The following is a 20,607-nucleotide window of genomic DNA, read 5'->3' as shown; positions in this document are numbered from 1 at the left end:
GAACTCAAATATGGACATGCGGCTACGCTGCCTATTTCGCTGGTTATCAGCATCGTCCATCAACTGTGCACCGTAACCTCTGAGATGGTGCGCACAACTCTTAAAGGCCCTAATTCACCCTCGTGTGCAATTGCTTTGAGATTACACATGGTGCTGGGTTCGTTTTTTTTTTTCTTTTGCAAGATGTTGACTCGAGGCTGCCTTGTTCTTTGTTTACGCCTGCACTGCCATGTTAGCATCTTGCGAAAGGTAAATGAGGTCTCAAGGATGAAGCGGACGGACTTGGTGAAGGAGCTAGGCCTCGCAACATCCACGTGCATGGTAAGTAAGTCAGCAGCTTAAGTCATTTGCTACTGAAAGTGTGTCAGAGGGACAGCATTTTTCTGGTTAAGAAAGATTTTTGCGCTTACAGCAGCTCTGTTCGTGCTCAAATACTGCATAAAGTTCCCTTATTATAGTCATGCCCTTTCGATGAAGCACTTGGCGCTTTTAGTTACCTAGTTTCTAAAGAAAAAAAACTTGAAATCGCTCTTTGCCTGCGCTTCACACACACACTCAGCCATTTTCCAGACACTAATCTCAAAGGCTATGCCTTGCATCCATGCAATTCACAAACACGCAAAAGAATGTCAAACTTTGCATTAAATTTGCATATTATGATTCAAATAAAGCACTTACTATAGTTCCTTGATTCATTCTAATAAGAAAGGTTGCTCAGCCACCTTTGCCTGCGATGCTCACACCGAGTTATCAAGGAACAAGGGCTATGCCTATTAACGCGACAGCGTTAAAGAGTTCGTTCCACGGAAATTCCGGCGTCGGATTCACTGGTTGTGAGCGAAAAATCACCATCTTGTCCGTGACCGAAAAAATAAATAATAAAAAATCTTAGGCTCAAATGAGAATCGAACCCAGGCCGTCTGCATGGCAAGCAGGTGTTCTACCACAGAGCCACTCCATTGCTTGGCACTGCACTGAAATTAACTTTAATGCTCCACAAACAAACGCTTCCTGTGTACAGGTGTCGCAGTACGAGATGTAATATCGCAGTAAAACGGGGCACAAGCGTATATTGCCATCGGGCGTCTCACCATGTGAACTGCATAAAGAGTTGGTGGTTTAAAGCCGGCCACCCATTACAAAAGGTACACACGTTAGTGTGCGTATTCCCTTACAAACATGTAGTGGGTGCATCACAACTTCTAAAAAGTATCACGCGCGTAATTGCTGCTGGTTTAAAGCATACCACCCATTACAAAGGGCATACACATTAGTGCGCACATTCTCTTACACACACGTAGTGGGTACACTGTTGTCATATGAAGAGGGCAGAAGCCTTTACCTTTGCTATGGGTATGTCGAGTGTGTGTGTGCATGTGCGAGACCGGGCGACTGAACATGAGAAGCGAAATAGAGCACGATGAGGACAGGGCCGAATACTGCTATTGCGTTCAACTCTTAAAGGCGAAGCTTAAGTGTCCCCCAATTTTTCTGGCGTTTGCATGGCAGTAATGTATCATACCCTTCGAGACAGCATGTTTGATGGCAACCTTTCTTTTTTTCCTGCTGCTTGCTGAAGGCTGTCAAAACCTCGTGAAATGCTTGCCAAAGGATCTACACAAGAGTACTACCGGTCCCAACCGATCACCACAGAAGATGGGCGAAAAGTTTGGAAAAAATGCAACTCCACACGCCACCTTCACATTCCTATGGATGTTTGCTGGCCAGCACGTCCCCTCGCCAAACTTTGCCACCAGAGAAATGTGCAGAAATGCATGTTTGGAAAATGTAGAGTTACTGTATGTGTTCCCCTTGAGAAACATTGACCGAATGTGCTGCCCCCGTTAACAAAGCATGCTCACATGCGCGAGGGAAAGCCAACGTCATGGCTGAGTGTGCCCTGGCGTGCCACCACTGCTAATCCACCACCGTGCCAACACTGTCCCAAGCAGTCCGGCAGTGCTCTGATGGAGTGTTATCCACTTATGCTGGACATCCTTTTTGTTGGCGACGACGACGCGTCCGATGCGGTTGCCGAACTGACTGACGTGGAAATCGCTGCGGAGGTGACACGCCAGCAACCGGGAATTGAAGCCGCAGAAGTTGAAGCTGACGTCTCCGCAAACATTCCGCCGCCAACTTCTAGCGAGGCTGTGGCTGGTTTGGCTCTGGCGCGGCGTTATTGCAGCACGATGGAGGGCACCGGGCTCAAGTTTGTGGAATGCCTCGACATGGTAGAACAAGGCATTATACGGCACGCCATCAACCAAAAGAAACAAGCTATGCTGCACAGGTTCTTTTCGCCCCAATAAATGTATTTTTGTTCAAGTAAGTGTCTTGTCAATTCCTGTCTTGCTGCCGACCCATTCACGCCAGGGTTGGGCGATTTTTCGGTGCTGTTTTGTATAGCGAATTCCGGCTATAGCGAACTGTTTTGCAAATTTTGCGGAGTTCGTTATAACGAGGTTCGACTGTAGCGGCGAACAGAGCGTCGGCCACTGAAAAACTGACAAGCGGTAAAGCGTGTCGGCTTTTATATGTGTGCTATCGAAGATCGTTATCGCTGGTGGCCACGTAATCTCCTGAAGAAACTAGACTATTCGCGTCCTGCGCACAATCTTAAAGCAATGATCTAAAACAATCGTGAAGCTTCTGAAACATCGTGGCACGGTCTGCGCAGAGCATTGCAAACAGTCTTAGCAGGTGAAATGGAAAGGGCATTGTTCTGCGATTGCACCCCAGGCAGCAGCATGGCGCGTAGACCACTGAGCTTCAACTTTGGATTGTCTGCAACTAAGCTACGTAATCTAAGATAGCGTCAGGGTGTGGTGATGGTCGTTAACCTTTCAAAAGGTCCAAGTTCGCGAGGAGAATTGGGTTTGCAGACATGATTTAGAAGCGCTGTGATTTGATTTCAAGTGAAAGAAACCGTTATATTTATTTTCCGGAAGTTCAAATACTTAGAATAGTATAATTCTAGTGCAAATCGAATCAAATAGCAAACACTTCTCGAAAAATATTCAAAAGTTCGAATATTCGCACACCCCTAGTAAAATCTACAGCTTACCTTTTTGATTGGGCCAAACACCTCAAACTCTCGACGCAGCTTTGACTCAGAGGTGTCATAATTCTGAAAATACAGACACGAAAATCACGCAGATGCTCAAACTACTGAGCAGCAACACACATGGATGCCTGACTGAGCACACTTCAAATGTGCCATCAATTAGCACCAATTTTCAGTGCAGAAGACTCCATAACAATCCCGTTTACAGCAACCTTCTAGCTGCTGCCAACAATTCCTACAACATGCAAAACGTTCTTTTTCTTCAGTCAGTGAAAAATGAGCTTTATTTAATCAATTCAATAATTGGCTACAGAATAGTTGGACTAAGAACTTATGTGACTAGCACCTGGTCCAATAAAGAACATGCACGTAAGGCCAATCACAAGATCAACAATGTCTACTTTGATACTTCAGTTACATAATTTACATTTCCAAAACAAAATTGTTCAGTCTGGTAGATTTTTACTCGCCCACTCTTTAACACTTGTGGCACTTGAACTGGTATAGCACATTACGGGGAAGAAGAAATGGCCGAGCACTTGTGGCACAGTGCCAGACCACTGCAGCTTGTGGATACATCAGGCGCATGACTCGTGAAAACATTTTGAAAGTGAACTGTCGAAAATACAGTCGCAGCTGACTAGCACTGACACACAATGGCACTACTGTGACAACAAACTCAGAGTGATTGTGATCAACTTGGCTACAGGTCACAAATGTTGCCAGCCGCGTATTTAACTTTGGCATGGTTAAAGTGCGTCCAAGTGAGCAGACATCAGCATGGTCAAGTTGGTTGTGAGCCCCCATTGGGAGGACAAAAGTATGTTTTAGACGCCTAAGCTGGTCACTTGCCTCGTGCTGAGCCCACTAAGACGTTAGTACATACATCAGGCATCAAGTACCCCATAGTCACCCACAACTGCCCATGCTGTGCTTTAGCTTTGCTTGTATTTTTGCAAACAGGACGTTTTAGTCACTCACCAATTTTTTAATGAGAACTAACAGACAATAATGCCAAGGAAAATATAGGGGATGGTATTTGTAGTAATTAGAATATAAATGTGAAGTGGACGAAAAGAAAGAAACTTGCCGCCGGCAAGGACCGGACCTGCGACCTTTGAATAATGGGTCCGATGCTCTACCACTGAGCTACGGCGGCAGGCATCCTCCCGTCCACTTTATGGGGTATGTATGCATTTACACCTAGGAGTCTTAGTCAGCGCCAATCACAGCCATGGCGGCGAGTGTGGAACACTTTTTCTGCCTGTTGGCGCCACGTAGCATGTGATTTTTTTACGAGCTCGCAGCTGACCAATAATCCCTCGCATACTACCTGGAAGCATCAAGTCTGCCAGAAGGAGACCCTCGCTATGAATGAAGGAAAGAAGACGAGAAGCATGCGAACTTGAGCTTGTTGGTACACATTCATAATGAATAACAATCTTGAAAACTACTAGGACGAGACAGATGAAACAGTCTTGTTTCAGCTGCCTCGTCCTTGTAGTTTTCAGGCTGTTTTTTACATGAAATAAGATGACATTTAAGGGCTCGTATTTTTAAGGATCATATTTTTAGGGGTCCAAGTTTTTTTTGTTTTGTTTTACTTGACAAAGGTGGCAACCCTACTCATGCTGCAGCGCGATGCACAATGTTATTTGCTTTAGAAAATGTAATAGCATTTGAAAAACAGTCAGAGATGCCGACGAATATGAATTTTCATTCAACTTGGTTCAACACTGTCGAATACCCCTGTCACATGCTACGTCATATCATTCGCAATAAATGAAATTCATCTTGAATGTCATAACTACCTTACGTTCCTTGTCAACACACGTATACAAAATTGATGTTGACGTTTGTCGTCAGTGCAGTGCGCTTTTTGCTTCTGCTGAAGAAACTGCAGGGTTTGCTTCCTTGCCTGACCTTGCTACTGCGGCACTACTTCAGCAAAACAACATGGAGGAATTGCAAAAATGTGCAGCTTACACTAGCGGTGCAAGGCTGGAACCATCAGTGGAACTAGTGTTCAACCTAGCGAAGTTTTGCTAGTAGTACTAAGTACTATGCCAAGACTTGGCTAGACATGTCACGTGACTAGCTGTTACATGGTTTTAGGTGGGGACATGCCATGTAGATAGTGGTTATGTGGTTTATGGCAGAGACATGTCACATGACTAGCTATTACGTGAAGTTACCTGATTTTAGTCGCGTGACAAAATGTTACGTGATTTTTAGTCATGTGAATAGATGTTGCGTGCTGTTATGTGATCTTTAGTCACGTGAGTACAGTAAAAGCTCGTTAATTCGACTCTCGTTAATTTGGAAAATCGGTTAATTCAGACACGTCATCTGGTCCCTGTAAATATACGCATCACTCTATGAGACTGGGCACTCGTTAGTTCGGACAGATTTGACCGCAAATCGGATAATTCGGCGACTTACGGGCCGCTAGCGAGGCTCGAAAACGAAAAAAGAACAATTCGGAACAGAAGTGAAGCTCAAACGCAGCATCGCCATGGACATCAATTGTGGACTTGGCTTGACTTGAGACTGGTTGAACACCTTTTCTTCGCGTGTGTTGTTGGCGGTGCCATTTTATTGCTTTGTTCCCGTTGGTGTGCTGCATCGTTGAACGTCGTTTTATCGAGGAACGATTCAGTATGGCTCCTTTAGCTTGATTGTTGCTGGTGCTTTTGTGCTGACTTTTCGTGTGAACGCACGCTCCGCCGATGGCAACGCCGGTGAAGCGGCCCAAGTACGAGGCGAAGGACTTCACCACCTAAGTAGAAATTTTGTGTGCCCTGAAAAATGGGCTCTGCCGACAAGAAGTTGCTCCTGTGCCATGACGTCGGCAAACAATACGACGTGCGTCTCCCGAGCGCAGTTAGCATTCTTGCGTATGTGTGGTAGAACACGCCTGCGCACGCCATTGCCAACTGTTTCAGGCACAGTGGCTTTGTTGTACCCGACTCCAGTGATGCCGAAGTGTCGCCGGACGATGGTGCCGACAATGGGCAGGATTTCGGAAGTGTTATGCCTGATGCAGTGACACTAGAGGATTATACAGTAGAATCTCGATGATACGAATCCCGCGGGGTCACGAAAAATATTCGTATTAGCCGAAATTCGTATCACCGAAACACATGTAAAACTAGCTATATTAACAGTCAGAGGCAAACTCATTTTTAGGAACACATAAAAAAAACATTTATTTCTTGCAGAAAAAATCTCTAATGTCTTTCTGCTTCTTTTTTTTCGCGAAGTCACTCAGCAGACTTCTTTGAAATCCGTAAAAACGCGTGCACGTGTCGTCGCTGATTTCATCAGCGGCCATAGCACGCCTCAGGACGTCGAGCGCGTGCAGCGTTTCAGCCGCCGGTGGTGGTCCTTCACCATCGCCCTCGTCTATGTTGTCGCCATCATCGCTGGAATCGGCAACCTCGCATGTGGCCTCCTCAACAATATCCTCCACCGTGCGCGCACCACAAGTGGCGAGGTTGTCATCCGCCGTGCAGAAGTCTTCAGCTGTACACCCAGCATCAAGCAGTTCCCAACCCTCAATTGGCTCTTCCTGCTCTGAGGGCACCTCTTCGGAACTCCTGAAGAAGCCGCATTTCGCAAAGCAGTTTGCTATGGTAGTCGGCGTTACTCGATCCCAAGCCATAGCGATAAAATGGATGGCGTCCAGGAGGCTTATTCGCAGGTCGCCTTCGTGTTTTCTGTCAATATTGGCAAGTAGGCGGCGCACAAGAAGGCCCTTGAAATGATGCTTGAGGTTTTTTATTATTCCAGCGTCAAGCGGTTGCAGGTGCGTCGTCGTGTTCGCGGGCAAAAAGATCAGTTTGACGTTTTGGAGCGTTACTTGCCTCGGGTGGGCGGCGCACTGGTCAAGAATCAAAACAATCTTCCGATTCTTGCAGGCCATCCTTCTGTCAAGGAGCGACAGAAATTCTTCGAACAGGGCCGCCGTCATCCACGCCTTTTTGTTTGCGCGATAGACGCACGGCAAATGGCTCTCGCGCTTGAAACACCGAGGCTTTTGGGATTTGCCAATTACCGTCAGCTTAAGTTTCTCCGACCCGTCGGCGTTACAGCACAAAAGCACCGTTATTCGCTCTTTGCTTTTCTTGCCTCCTTGGCACGCTTCGCCTTTTAAGCAAAGGCTCTTCTCAGGCTGAAGGTTAAAAAACAGGCCAGCCTCGTCTGCGTTAAAAACATCACGAGGCTCATACCCAGAGATGAGTGACTGCAGCTTCGCGAGCCAGTCGCTAACAACGGTCTCGTCAGCCTTCTTCGCTTCCCCACAGACGCTTTTGTAAACGAGACCGTGTCTCGTCTTGAAACGGTGCAGCCACCCACCTGAGGCCTGAAATCCGTCGATGCGCAGAGCAAGTGCGATCTCGTCGGCTTTCTCACGCAACACTTTGCCATCGATGTTCACACCAGCTGCAGTAACCTCCTTAAACCAGGTCAGAAGAGCTTCTTCAAGCTTCACGTGTTGGGCTGTCTTCGCTTGCCTCGCGTTGACGTTGAATGAAAGCACATTCTTCATTATTGAGTCCCGCTGTCCAACAATTGTGCTTAATGTCGACGTTGCGAGGCCTAGCTCCTTAGCCAACTCCGTGCGTTTTCTTTTGGGATCCTCATCGACCTTTCGAAGAATGTCCAGTTTCTCCTTAAAGGAGAGGGCTTTCCGCTTGCGAGACATAGCTTGCTGCCACTCGGCAAAAAAGGCACTATCACAACAAAGCAAGAACGCGGGCTTGAGCACAGCAACCACAACCACTCTGTCCGACGGCACGCATAGAAGAAAGAAGCTCCCGCGGGCCGTGCCTCTCCCTCTCCGGCGTCTCCGCCTGCTGGCCTGCCTCCGCACCAAGAAAAAAAAAAAACGTGGCCAGCGCCATCTGTAATCTTCAAGAGAAAGCAAAAGGCACACTCCGGCCTCCGATACACGCAGATCTTGGAGGCTGTCGCGCGCTGCTCGCCGGCGGCGCTGGCAACGTGCCAAACCGGCGGCGCCGCACGCATTCCAGCGCCGTAAGTGCACGCTGCTATCTTCCGCGGCCGTCGGTGGGGCCAACGTTGCGTTGGGTGGGGCGGCGTTTATTCGTATCAAACGACGCGGGTCAAAAATCAGTTCGTAACAACCGTACTCAAGCACGTTGTAAATTAATGGGCCTTGGCCGGGACCACAGAAAAATTCGTATCATCCCGAAATTCGTATTAGCCGTGATCGTATCATCGAGATTCTACTGTATAGGCATTGATGATGGTGTTGCCACTGCTGGCTGTCTGACTGATGAGCAAATCGTCAAGGAAGTGATGCATGGCAACGAATCCGAGAACGAAGAGCCTGAAGAGAAGCAGCCACACCATGAGCCACACGGGCCCCCTCGCACTGTGAAGGAAGTCGCGGACGCCCTTGTCGTCCTTGAAGAATTTTGTTTTGGCACTTCAGACAGCATGCGAGCTGCTGAGCACCTTGAAGGGCTCAGAAAAATTGTGTCCGCGCGAATTTCTGCTCGAAAACAGACACGCATCCACGATTACTTTGTAAAGTACAGGTACGTTGAAAAAACTCTTGCATTTATTGTGTTTATTTCGACCATTCGATAATTCGGATATTCGGTTAATTCAGACATTTTTTCAGGTCCCTAGAAATCCGAATTAACGAGCTTTTACTGTAGTTACGTGATGTTACATGATTCTAGTCACATGGCTAGTTACATCAGCGTTACATGGTTTCATGTCACGTGACTGATGTTACGTGATATTAGTTGCATGACTAGATGTTGCGCGATTTTAGTTGCGTAACTAGATATTAGGTTATTTTTGTCCCATGACTAATTACGTGATGCTTCGCACTAGTGGTGCCAAGTCTGAAAGGAGTGCAGAGCTGGGCGGCCTTCTTCGCTTTTTTTTATTTTTCTATTTTTTCTTCCCCTCTTTTTTTTTCTTCTTTCATCTCTCTGCTTATTCTTTTTCTTGTGTGTCTGTTTATTTCTATTTTTTTTCTTTCTCTCTATTTCTTTGTCTTTCTTGCTCTTTCTATCTTTCTCCTCCTTTCTCTCTCTTTATATCGGTCTCTTCCTTTTTCGGTCTTTTTCCCTTTCTCTCTCTCTCTATGCCATGCTTTACTCTCTCGCCCTCAATTCCCTTTCCTTCCACCTTGCTATACTACACTAGACAAGTCTATGCTATGCTCTGCTAGCAGCCCTGGATAGCCGAGTGGTTAGGACGTTCGCCTTCGGATCGTGGGTACGCGGGTTCGAATCCCGACGCCTCATCAGAAATTTTCTTTCGCCCCGATTTTCTGTATCTTTCTCTCTCTCTCTCTCCTCTCACCCATCAGGGTTATTACAGGCCACGCCGGAGAAATCAATGCACGTGTTGTGGGAGCGAAGCAGAAGTTGAAAAAGACAAAGCAAGCGCGAACTGGTTCATAGTGATGACAATTACTGTTCACACTACACGGTGCAACGAAAAGCTTAAAGAGCTCCGCTCTTAAAAGAAGAAAGAACAGACAAAGATTTCCACAAATTGCTTCAACTACTGCACTGTAGATCAAAAGTTAACAACAGTCATTAATAAGAATCTTAACTTCGGTTACATTTATATCTGTAACTTACCAATTTTGTAATTCTTTGTGGAGTTCCTGTCATCGAGATTACACATCGCGCTTGCATGAGCTCGGAAAACAAATTCAATGGGCGAATGCCATTAGCTGTGAATGTCACTTGCTGTGCCCGTGTAGAAGCAACAAACATTGCATTGACACCAAATCACATTCGCTGCGAATGACATGTGCCGTGTGACAGGGGTATAAGAGAGCACTTGAATGGGTACACTAGAGAATGTCATTTGGATCATGGGTTTGATGTTTTTTACATTCTCACTTTTGTTTGAAGCGGAGAACCATCATGTATGCTACTGAAATCCTACTTTTATGCCTGCCTTATGATACACCTGAAATAGGGTCAATATGGTAACAGCAAAGGTGACTACCAACCATGTATGCAGTTTTATTCCTGTTCAGATTTCCTGACCACTCGGACCTAGTTTTGTGTTGCATAGAAATAATTAACTTATAGAAATAAACAACTCAGCTCGCACAAGGTATGGTAGAATGGCAGTCACTGGGAAAGGCCTTCGTCTTTCAGGGGGCATAAAACAGGCCGATTATGACGGCTGCCATAAACACATGCCAAAACAACAATACTCACAATCCGTGCAACAAAGAGGGTCTTGAAGGGGTCTAGGGTGCCTGAACTGTTGTTGTACGGGTCCCCTGTAAAACATTAACACAGGAGCTACAACCAAGAATGGCTAAACACTGCTCTTCAATTACAAATGACACTTGATTGAATGGATTGAATGTTATGAGGCCAAACAGACAGACGCATTTCATAGGTGCCGAAACCTGCCTACAGGACGACTGTGAAGTAATTGTACCTGCTTGTCATTCCTTAACACCTATGAAGAAGTGTCTAAATGCGTCAAATCGATACAATGTTACTTCAAGACACTCGATATTATTGCAACAAAAATAATGTTCTAATACGCTGATTTATGTGCTGTAAATCATTCTTAATTACTTTTTAATTAAATATCTATTTATTCTGAAGCCATTCATGCTCTGTTTTTGCATAAATAGAATGAAGTGTCAGGCTGGAAATGTAGTGCAAATTCGTTTTCGGTTATGTCCATGTTGAACAAAGAAAAATTATACATTTGACGTGAGTCGTGGGAAGCGCCACGTATGAACAACTTGTCAAAATATGGTAGTGCCTTCAGCAAAGTGATCATATGCAACAGTATACTGCAAAATGAAGTTAAATGAAGACATATTTATTATGCAGGAGGTTCAATTCATCCAAAGCTCAATGTACCGTGCTCTTTCTTAGCCCCTAGTCGATTCAAATAGCAAAAACAAGTGGTGTACACAATTGTGTACATAGGATCTCAAAGGGTTAAAGGGCCCCAAACAACCCATAGGTCGAAATTTAGTCGTGGTGTTGCAGTTGCGCACGAGTCTACAATGAACACGTAGCCGTAAGAATTTCTCGAAACAGTGCTGTAGTAGTGGAGTTACATGCATTTGATGACACGAAAGAGGCCCTCGCTCATTTTGCTTTTTCCTGGCTAAGTGCTCCTCCTCACCATGCGAGGGGGAAGAGCAGCGAGCATACGTACCTGCGAGCAATAAAAAATTATTGGAGGTGGTTTAGGGGCCCTTTTAGGGGGGACATGGCACTTGAAAAAAAGTTTTTTTATTTCTTGATCGATTTTGATGAAGCTTCCTGAGTTTATGTATATTTGTGCACTAATTTCAAATGTGAAATTATTTTTCCAGTGTCCTGTGTAGTTTTTAAAATACAAAATATTTCATGTGGCTTTTGGGGAGCAAGATTTTTTCTAAAGTGAGTTAGTTAATAAGTAAATCAGCATATCACAATAATCTGCAATCAGAACTGTGTGCAGTGCAACAAAAATGGCTGTTCTAAACCCATTAGAACAGAAGTTATGGTATGTTGAACATTCACGAGTGAAATTCTAGCTTGAAATTGACTCACTCGCGAATGTTCAACATACTATAACTTTGGTACAAATGGGTTTAGAACATCCTTTTTTGTTGCACTGCACACAGTTCCGATTACAGATTATTGTGATATGCTCATTTACTTTGTAACGCAGTCAGTTTAGAAATAGTCTTGCTCCCCAAAAGGCACATGAAATATTTTGTATCTTAAAAACTACACAATATACTAGAAAAGTAATTGCATATTTGAAATCAGTACACAAATATACATAAAGTCGCCAAGTTTCAACAAAATCGATCAAGAAATAAAGAAAACTTTTTAAGAGCAGTGTTCCCCCAACCCAGATATGTTGAACCAACTAGCCCAACAATTAATTATTTTGGACCCTAAACCACCTCTGATAATTTTTTAACATTTCAAGTAAACGCATGCACGATCAACAATGCCAAGCGCTGCAATGCTATGAGCCTCAGGCGGCCCACAAATTCTAAGAAACCATCCCGTAACCTCTCCGGGCCTTTCAGTATCCCTAGCGTTGGCTGCGATGTCACCATTCCCGTCTAGTTGTGTTATCCACAAAAGGGCCCATTTGTCTGCTTGCAGGTACACGCACTGGCTGCTCTTCCTCCTCGCACAGTGAGGAGGAGCACTGGGCCAAGAGGAGAGACAAGCCGACGAACAGAGCGTGGCGAAGGAAAGAGCGAACAGAGTGGGGGCCGCCTTTGGACCATCACTCCGCTATTATGGCACTGCTTTGAAAAATTCTTGTGGCTAATGTTGAAGACTCATGCACAATTGCAACACCACCACCAAATTTCGACCTAGGGGCCCTTTAAAAGGGCACTAAGTGCGAACCTTAAGTCAATGTGCATTTATTAAAGCCCATTCTGGATACTTAGTAGTGCTTCTTTAGTGCTAATGAAGTATTTGTTTAAGAAAACAATTGCATTTCCAGTGTTCACATTTTTTTAGTGCAATCTAAATCACCCTGAATGATGTCGCATACTACACAGTCACCGCCCTCAACTGCCCAACAAGCAGCGCCATGATTTCCTAACTACGATGTAAATGTGGTGCCCGAAGGTGAGCTAAAATAATCACGTGGATACGAAAGCTTTTTAAAACAACAAATGCTTTTCGCTCCAGTTGTCGCTGGCCTTGAGCGAAAAGCCAGTGCCGCTATCCAAGCACTCAAACAAGAACAAAACAACCAGCTTTGGTGCACAGGTTCTGCCACCTCTTCGAGAGATGCTGCCATGTTGTGTGCAGCGCTAGAGTTACTGTAGATGGCTCCTCTATGTGGTGCACCAGCGTCTGACCTGTAGACACTCAGGCGTGTCTTGTGCATACACTGGCCACATACACTAGGCAAGGTTGATCTCGCACAGTGTAGTGTTGTGTGGTGTGCCCTTGCACAGGACTCGTACAGGTTTCATAGGAGAAAATTCAAGGATATTCAAGGAATTTCAAAGGCCTGTCGCACGTTTTTCAAAGACTAAAAACCGTCATCCAAATGAGCTTTTTTCTTTACTATAACAATGTTTCAAATTCTGAATAAATTTATCGCACTTATACATATACTGTTGAAACTCGATTCAATGAAGTCATCACCATGCTCACGTTACTTTGTTAAATCGAGAAGTTTGTAAAATCTTGTACATAACAGCGCAATTGTTGAGCCCACTGTTCCGTGCATGTGGGCGGTGTGTAGCCTTGTCAAAATAAAACCAGGCTTGCGACTATGGGTGACAGATGTTTTAACGCAATAGCATTAGTGCCTCCGCTTGAAGAAAAAAAGCCATTTGTGTAAAAAATAGAAAAAAATTAGCGCTTCTTTTTAATAATTTCTTTCAGAAAAAGCTTCGTTAAATCAGTTTTGGTTCCAGGTTGGTTTCGTTTGTTCGGATTGACAACAACATTGAACCTTATGAGTACCTGCCGAGAATGAAAATTTGTTTCTCACATTGGGAACTACATAAAAACGACTTTTGTTAGGTCAAGTTTTTTGTATTATTATACTACAGAAAAGTCTAGCCTTGATGACATCTAAAGCAGTTCCCAACACACAACAAATGTTGAGGACAAGTGCCAAGACTTCTCTAGCATTAGCAAGGCTTGACATCGTTACAATGTACTAACCACATGCACCACTCGCTTGACATGTAAAAAAGCAGCATAAAGGCAGGAGTGCAGTCATAAGGAGAGAGAGACAAGATGGGTGAAAAGTGAAACAAATGACAGGACAAGGCGTGCACGAACAGAATACACGCAATCTCGTGTGGTGTATTGTTTCTAAAATGGACGCATGGACGCTAATCTACAACAGAAAGCAGGTCACACTGTGGACTTTAGCAAGCAGTAAATGCGGTGATGTGCATTAGGGTGCAGACACTTTTTGTTCAAGCTGCGTAAGCAATCATCATCATCCTCAGCCCCTCCCAACGACCTCCACTCGGTGCAAGCCGATTCCATTTATCCCGGCGAACTTGTTTATTTCGTCACTCCATCTAATTCTGCCTTCCTCGACTGCGTTTCCTATCCCTTGGTAACCATTCTGTTACTCTGTTCTACGTATTACGTGGCCATTTCTTTCTCTTGACGTCAACTAGGATATCTGCAACCCCTGTTTGTTCCTTGACCCATTCTGCAGTCATCCAAACTCTTTAATGTTATTCCTAACATTTTACGTTCCATCGCACGCTGCATGGTCCTCAGCTTTTTCTTTCGTTGCTTTGTTATCCTCCATGTTTCAGCCCCATATGTTAGAACTGGCAGTGTGCACTGATTGTATAGTCGTCGCTTTAATGACAGTGGCAGATTTCCTGACATTATTTGGGAGCGCCTGCCGAATGCGCTCCGACCCATTCTTATTGTTCAGTGAATGTTTTTTTCGTGATTAGGCTCTCCTGTTAGTAGTTGTCCTAGGTATACATACAGTAGAACCCCGCTGTTACGTTCCTCACTGCTGCATTTTCCCGGCTGTTACGTCGTTTTCCGCCGGTCCCGGCATAGCTCCCATAGGATACAATGTATTGGGAACCCCGCTGTTACGTCGTAACTGTCGGACCGTTCCCGTATGATACGTCGCGAAGTGCGCCCGGAGCCGACCGAGTGACTACCAAAGAGAGCGGCCATGGCGCATTTTCACGCAGCTTGGCCTCGTTTGACCGTAATATTAGCCGCATGAGAGGCGCAAGCAACAGAATCTTTCAATTGATGCAAACAAAAGCATGGCCTTCGAGATTCAAATTGCAAAGATGGCGTCTATGACGTAACTGCTCGCGAAAGCAAGGCCTTCGAGATTGGCATTTACTATTGACAAAAGCATAGCCTCTGAGATTTGCATTGCACAAACATGGCGTGTATGACGTAATTGCTTGCGAAAGCAAGGCCTTCGAGATTGGCATTCACTTCTGCCATCGCGTTGGCGTAGACTCATCATTATCGTTATTTGTCGGAGAACGGGAGGAGTTCGAGCTGGTTGGAGCTCGCATGGTCGTGCGTGCGGTTCGCGGTCGGACTCGCCGCGCCGGTCGTGATTGCGTGTGCTTAGTTTTTTCATGCCTACAGCTGTTGGTGTTAAAAAAATCACATACGTTGATTACATTTCTGTGGATAAGGCCGTCCTAAGCTCCGCGTTTCTATCCATCGACTAGATCGCGGCTGAGCGCGCCAATTTTCGTGCTGCTCGTAAGAATTGAAATAAAATTCTATACCACTAAATATTTTGCCGTTTTTCCTGTTTTTCGGCTCTTACGTTTATTTCCTACGGTCCCTTCAAAAACGTATCAGCGGGGTTCTACTGTATTATTGTATACATTCCAATGTATGGTTTTCAGTCATGAACTCTTTCGCCAGCATCGTTTTTGTCTTCATCGTATTCCTTTTTAAGCCTACTTCAACTCGGTTTAATTGCTCACGGAGGACACACTGCGCCAGCAGAACTATAGTTTTACTTTTATGTAGTTTGCTTTCTTCCTTCACGGCATTGATTTCTGAAAGTGTTCCAAAGTGGCGTGATCGTCTAAGTGGAAAGTGAAAATGTTGAGAGATCGGAGATATAGGTGTTCCGCCGTGTTTGTGGCTGATTTTATCGATTTAACGAGCGGCAGCGAGTCTGATGGTGCTGCTTTATGATCGGACTTTCACATCCTTTCACATCCGAGCCATTCCAAGTTAGTTAAGCGAACCATCGCTCATTCCTGCCTCAAGGCAGCTTTAAACTGCTCATGCCATTACCAGGTGGAAAGCAGTTTGACGCACCAAGCACACTGTCTTCAACATGCAGGCTTCTCCAAGCAATTGCCAACTTCCATGGCTGAGACTCTCTTAACGTCATTAAGGGTTTGCAATAAAAGACAAAATAACAGCCGACTTATCACGCCTCACTCTAGCACGGCTGTTGTCTCCTACGTACATGAGGTGTCGCACAGGCTAAAGAGGTGGCTGGAAAAATAGGTGTTAAAGTTGTGTTCTGCGCACACAGCAAGCCTGGTGCACTGTGTCTCAGGGTCAACAACGAAGGACCTAAAAAACAGGCATGTGTTAAGAAACACACTAAGCGCTACGTTGAATGTGTATGTGTGATAATGTACAAGATACCATGTACCTGTGGGTGCTTTTACATTGGCCAAACAGGCTGATGCATAAATGATTGGCTGAGGGAGCATGCTTACTCTCTAAAAGGCTCTGTTCCCAACCATTTGGCTTACCATAGCAAAAATTGCGGATGTCAGCCAATCCTTGATAAGTGTGTGGTCGCTGGGCGCTATAACAAGCAGTGCGCACGCAGTGAAGAACATTCAACAGCATGGTGTCTGTTGTGCCTTCCATTTCCCTTCACTGCAGTGAAACTAGATATCTAGGGAGCTTCCTGATAATGTGCTCGAGCTGATTATCATTGCTGTATGGCTTACCTGATCACATGCATGTGCATTTTTGTTTGTGTATTCTTGTTCAGCGCACATATCTGCTTCCTATATATTGCAGTTTTGCAATAAACCTTGGTTGTTAGTCAGCGCCGTGTCTGCGTCTTCATCTCGTCCAATCTTAATCGCTGTTTTATTCTTCATTTGCTGTTGAAGCGAGCGAATGAGCAGAGTGACTGGTAGAACAGGACGCACTGAACATGCTCAGGAAGTTAGCTGTGAAACGGTCAGAAGCCACAGCGATGCAGTTTGGCACGCACTCCCATGGTCTCGAGAATTTTGCCATGGTTGCTAAATAAAAAATTACACCACCTCCCGCTAAAGGGGACCATGAGGCAATGCGAAGCCGGAGCACTTGCACGATCGCGTTCCGTTGGCGTTCGTTGGGCATGCTACTGACCTCGCATCGTGGAACGCGAAAAGGAACACTACGCGCGTCCTATCTTCCATCTAGCCTGGCCGTTAATTCTCACAGGGCGAGCGGGGAACGCGGTCGACAGGCGGGCGAGAGGGGGGCAGCGTAGGAGAGGAGAGAGACGGGGAGGGGACGCGCATGCGCTCGAGCTTATCGCGGCGTTGCGCAGGAGAGAATTTTGGCATGTCTAGCCCGCGTTTCAGAGGAAGAGTGGAGAGGGGGAGGGGTATGGGAGAGGGGGGAGGGGAAAGGGATAGTGGAGAGGGGAAGGTGGAGAGGGGAAGGGGATAGGGTGAGTGGAGAGGAGGTGTGTGGAGAGGGTATGCGCATGCGCAGTAAGGGTGGTCACGCCGCACACCACCGGATTGAGCTCGGCCTTAAGATACTTCGCATCTAAAAGAGGTGCGGCCTGCCGAATGGGTGCGTTTTCAATGGGGGAACGCGTGACATGCAGAGTTTTGAGACGCTACCGCAGGGGCACTGCACATCGGTAAACAGCGGCCACTAGTAAGCGAATGCTCGGGCCGTTGGCTCGGGCGAGCGCAAGCAAACGCTCTTGCTGGAAATGAGCAGCCGTACGTTTGCTTACGAAGTAGAAAAGGTGCGGGTTGTTTTTTGCATTGGCTCTATCAGTGAGTGCTTAATGTGACTGGACATTTCACCATAACTGCGATGCCCAAGACCTGTCGCCGTGGTGGAGATCGGTAACTGCGAAGATGTCGCACATTCACTTAGTTCACTTCAAGCAGTACGACTTCAAGGTAGAGCGCAAGGTGCTGCGACCTACAGCCATGCCGACCATATTTTCATCTTTTCCAGCTTACAAGCTAGCCGCGTCCTCATTGAAAGGTAAACCACTTGTTGGTGTTTTGCCTACTCCTTCCATATCGAACAGCAAACAATATTAACTAGACGAGTGGCAAAGCTCAAGAAAAGAAGTTGTCAATCCCTTGTGTGCAGAAGTTGCTGAAACAGAAAGCGTCGTGAGTGGAATGACGCTGAACGCGAAAGGATTCTCTGGACTGGATGGCCGCCTACACAGCCCTGCCATGGAAGACCGCGTTAAAACGCGAGAGTTAAAACCCAATGAACTTCCAGTTCGGTGTGCAGCGCTGTGTGTCTTTCCGCCATTTCTTGTTTTTGTTTTTCATCTGCGCTGTTTCTTCAGGACTAAAGTATGCGCCAACTCCCACAACTTGCCATTTTGGTACAATATGTAGGCAAGACCTTTACATTTACTGTGTTTCAGTAATGTAGTTCAATGGTAACAACTCATGTTTGAATCGGGTGTCATTTAAATAAAAATGGCACTTATTAGTGCAATGCTAAGCAAATATACACCAGATTTAGCAAGTATATACGTGGGAGATATTCCATGTCACGCTGTTTTTTTATTTTGAAGAGCAGAAAGTAATCACGCATATCTAAAAAAGTCCCTGCAATGAGGAAGTCGTCCACGCAGATAACAAAAGCTAGAACATTCAAACGACTGAGGACATCAATGAACAGCAGTGGACCACTTTTGTCCCCAGTAGGAGAAAAAAAAGAACGACTGTCCAATAAAGTTTTACATTCATCCATTTATCTCTTGGCCGCGGCACTGTACAGCACGCTTATATGTGTGTCTTCATGGGAGCATGCCCTTCTCGCGTATAGTAGCAATAACCGCAAAGGAAACCATACTGATACGTCATATGGCGCGTCTTGCACATAAATAGCCGAAATGCAATCACAGGTCAACGTGAGGCGACTGTAATGACCACTAAAACGAATGCACGCAGCCGGCTGGCCGCCTGTGTGAGCGGGTTTTCTTTACCACTGTGCAGCACTGCGGCGGCGGGAGCAAGAACTAGCGCTGTCACCGGCGCAAAAGAGCATTCGGCAGGCCGCACCTCTTTTTTATTTAGCGGCCGTGATTTTGCTCACAACTGTACATGTTTACTACTCCACTATTCTTCCTACCGTACACCGCAGAAGCCACCTGCAGTTCGGGATCTCTAAAATTAATGTGTACAGCAAACACTGGTGCTGCATTGCTACTGCACCTCGGCATTTCTTTTTGACTGTCATGTATCGCCTGCACCGCTGAATTCAAGCTGCGCAATATTATATATGAACTTCTTGAGCACCACCATGAGCTAGCTCCCAGTGGTGCAAGTGAATAGAACGTATTTAATAGGTGTGTTTTTATTTGTGCTTTTGTTTTCAATGTAGAAATAACGATCACACACGCACTTATGCTCTGAACACGCGAGTGGCCGCTGACACATGATCGTTTCACTACTGTTCGCTATTAGACATCGCTCGTGTAAACGGCACACATCTGCAGCAAGTGAAATACTCACATAGCGCGATGTCCTGCTCTAGTTTGTAGGCGACCTGCTCGGCCTTCTCTCTCCTCTGAAAGGCAACAACACTCGTCACACTTTCGCACCGGCAAACATGTCAGCAAACATCTCAGATGCTCGTCGGAAAGACCGGTCACGTACTGCGTGCAAGACAGTGCTTACCTTACGCTCGATGCGTTCTTCCCTGGTCTCCACGCGCGTCGGAGGTGGCGTGTCCTTCGGGTCCTGTAACACAAATAAAGTATCGGCACGATTAATGGAGCCTCGACCACGCCAATCAGATGCGGAACTTGGACCACCGAGATGCGCTCAGCGAAGCCCTAGCACCTTTACCGAGCCTAATATTGCCACTGCTCCGCGACCGGCAGAGAAGCCGGTGAGATGTTTATGTTTCGAGGCACGCAACCCAAATCGGAATGCAAATTGTAACGGTAGGCTTAGCAGCCGCGCATCTACGGCGCAATATGCGGTAGGCAGATCGCACACCGGACATTTCGAGAGCGAGACGGTGAACACATCGAAACACAAAAGGACAGCGGTCTCTGCCCGGGAACAAGACCGGCTCTCACCTCGAATAAATTCAAGTACTGCGACACGCCGGTGTATGTCCCTTGGGTTTTTTCATGGGGCAGTTTGTCTGTCGGCGGCAAGTACGGGATGGGGTCTCGGGGAGCGAAGAGCGCCAAGAGATTCGGCGGCAGGTACTGGGTCATACTGGCAGCAGCAGCGTTGTTAGACGCGGTGTCAATTCACGATGCTTTTTCGTTTCGTCACGGCCGATGAACACAACGCATCGCGCAAACGGAGCAAACCAAGAATCGTGCGCTGAAAGTAGTCCGGCAAGCACACACGCCGCGTGTCACTGCGTGGGGCGCACTAAGGTCAAGGTCTCCCCATCAGTAAATAGTACAGAACATCAACCTACCGTGCGGCGTGCACCACGATAAAACAGGTGTTTATTTAATTGAAAACAGACATAACCCGACGTCTGATAATTTCCACAAGAATATTTGCAAAGAGAAATAAAGTTTGTCGTTAAGCAAACCACTATGAAGATGGTGATGAATGGAGTTCCTCAATCATACCAGAGTCTTTCAATGACCAAACAGGTGATTTATGCCCGCCCCATCATTATTGTGGAACGGTATGCAGTTCCTTGGCCGCATAGAGTTTCAAATAACTTCATATCACTACTTTGTTCACACTCGGCAAACAAGCGTCGCGAATCTCAAGAACCTAATCCATCCGAAGCAGATCCGAACCCTGTACTTCCAATCATTCCCATGGTTAGAGTGTACCAGAACTG

The 20,607-nt window shown here is 46.0% G+C and overlaps 1 protein-coding gene across 2 annotated transcripts in view; it reads right to left on the bottom strand.

Moving 5' to 3' along the window:
* LOC119384051 (U1 small nuclear ribonucleoprotein 70 kDa) overlaps window positions 1–20,151 on the bottom strand; it is a 72,296-nt gene extending 52,145 nt beyond the window's left edge. The window contains exons 1-5 of one of the 2 annotated variants that reach the window (XM_049412746.1): window positions 19,871–20,151; window positions 19,464–19,526; window positions 19,299–19,353; window positions 10,294–10,358; window positions 3,068–3,130 (exon numbers count right to left, since the gene is read on the bottom strand). In XM_049412746.1, coding sequence (XP_049268703.1) covers window positions 3,068–3,130; window positions 10,294–10,358; window positions 19,299–19,353; window positions 19,464–19,526; window positions 19,871–20,014 — 390 coding nt within the window. In that variant the 5' untranslated portion in view covers window positions 20,015–20,151. The remainder of the gene's footprint in view (window positions 1–3,067; window positions 3,131–10,293; window positions 10,359–19,298; window positions 19,354–19,463; window positions 19,527–19,870) is intronic. The other variant, XM_037652339.2, reaches the window with a different exon arrangement.
* Window positions 20,152–20,607: the final 456 nt, after the last annotated feature.

Source organism: Rhipicephalus sanguineus, chromosome 2 (genome assembly GCF_013339695.2).
Source record: "Rhipicephalus sanguineus isolate Rsan-2018 chromosome 2, BIME_Rsan_1.4, whole genome shotgun sequence".
Taxonomy (NCBI): Eukaryota; Metazoa; Arthropoda; class Arachnida; order Ixodida; family Ixodidae; genus Rhipicephalus; species Rhipicephalus sanguineus.
Note: the sequence above shows the minus strand (reverse complement) of the source record. Positions and strands in the feature narration are given on the sequence as shown.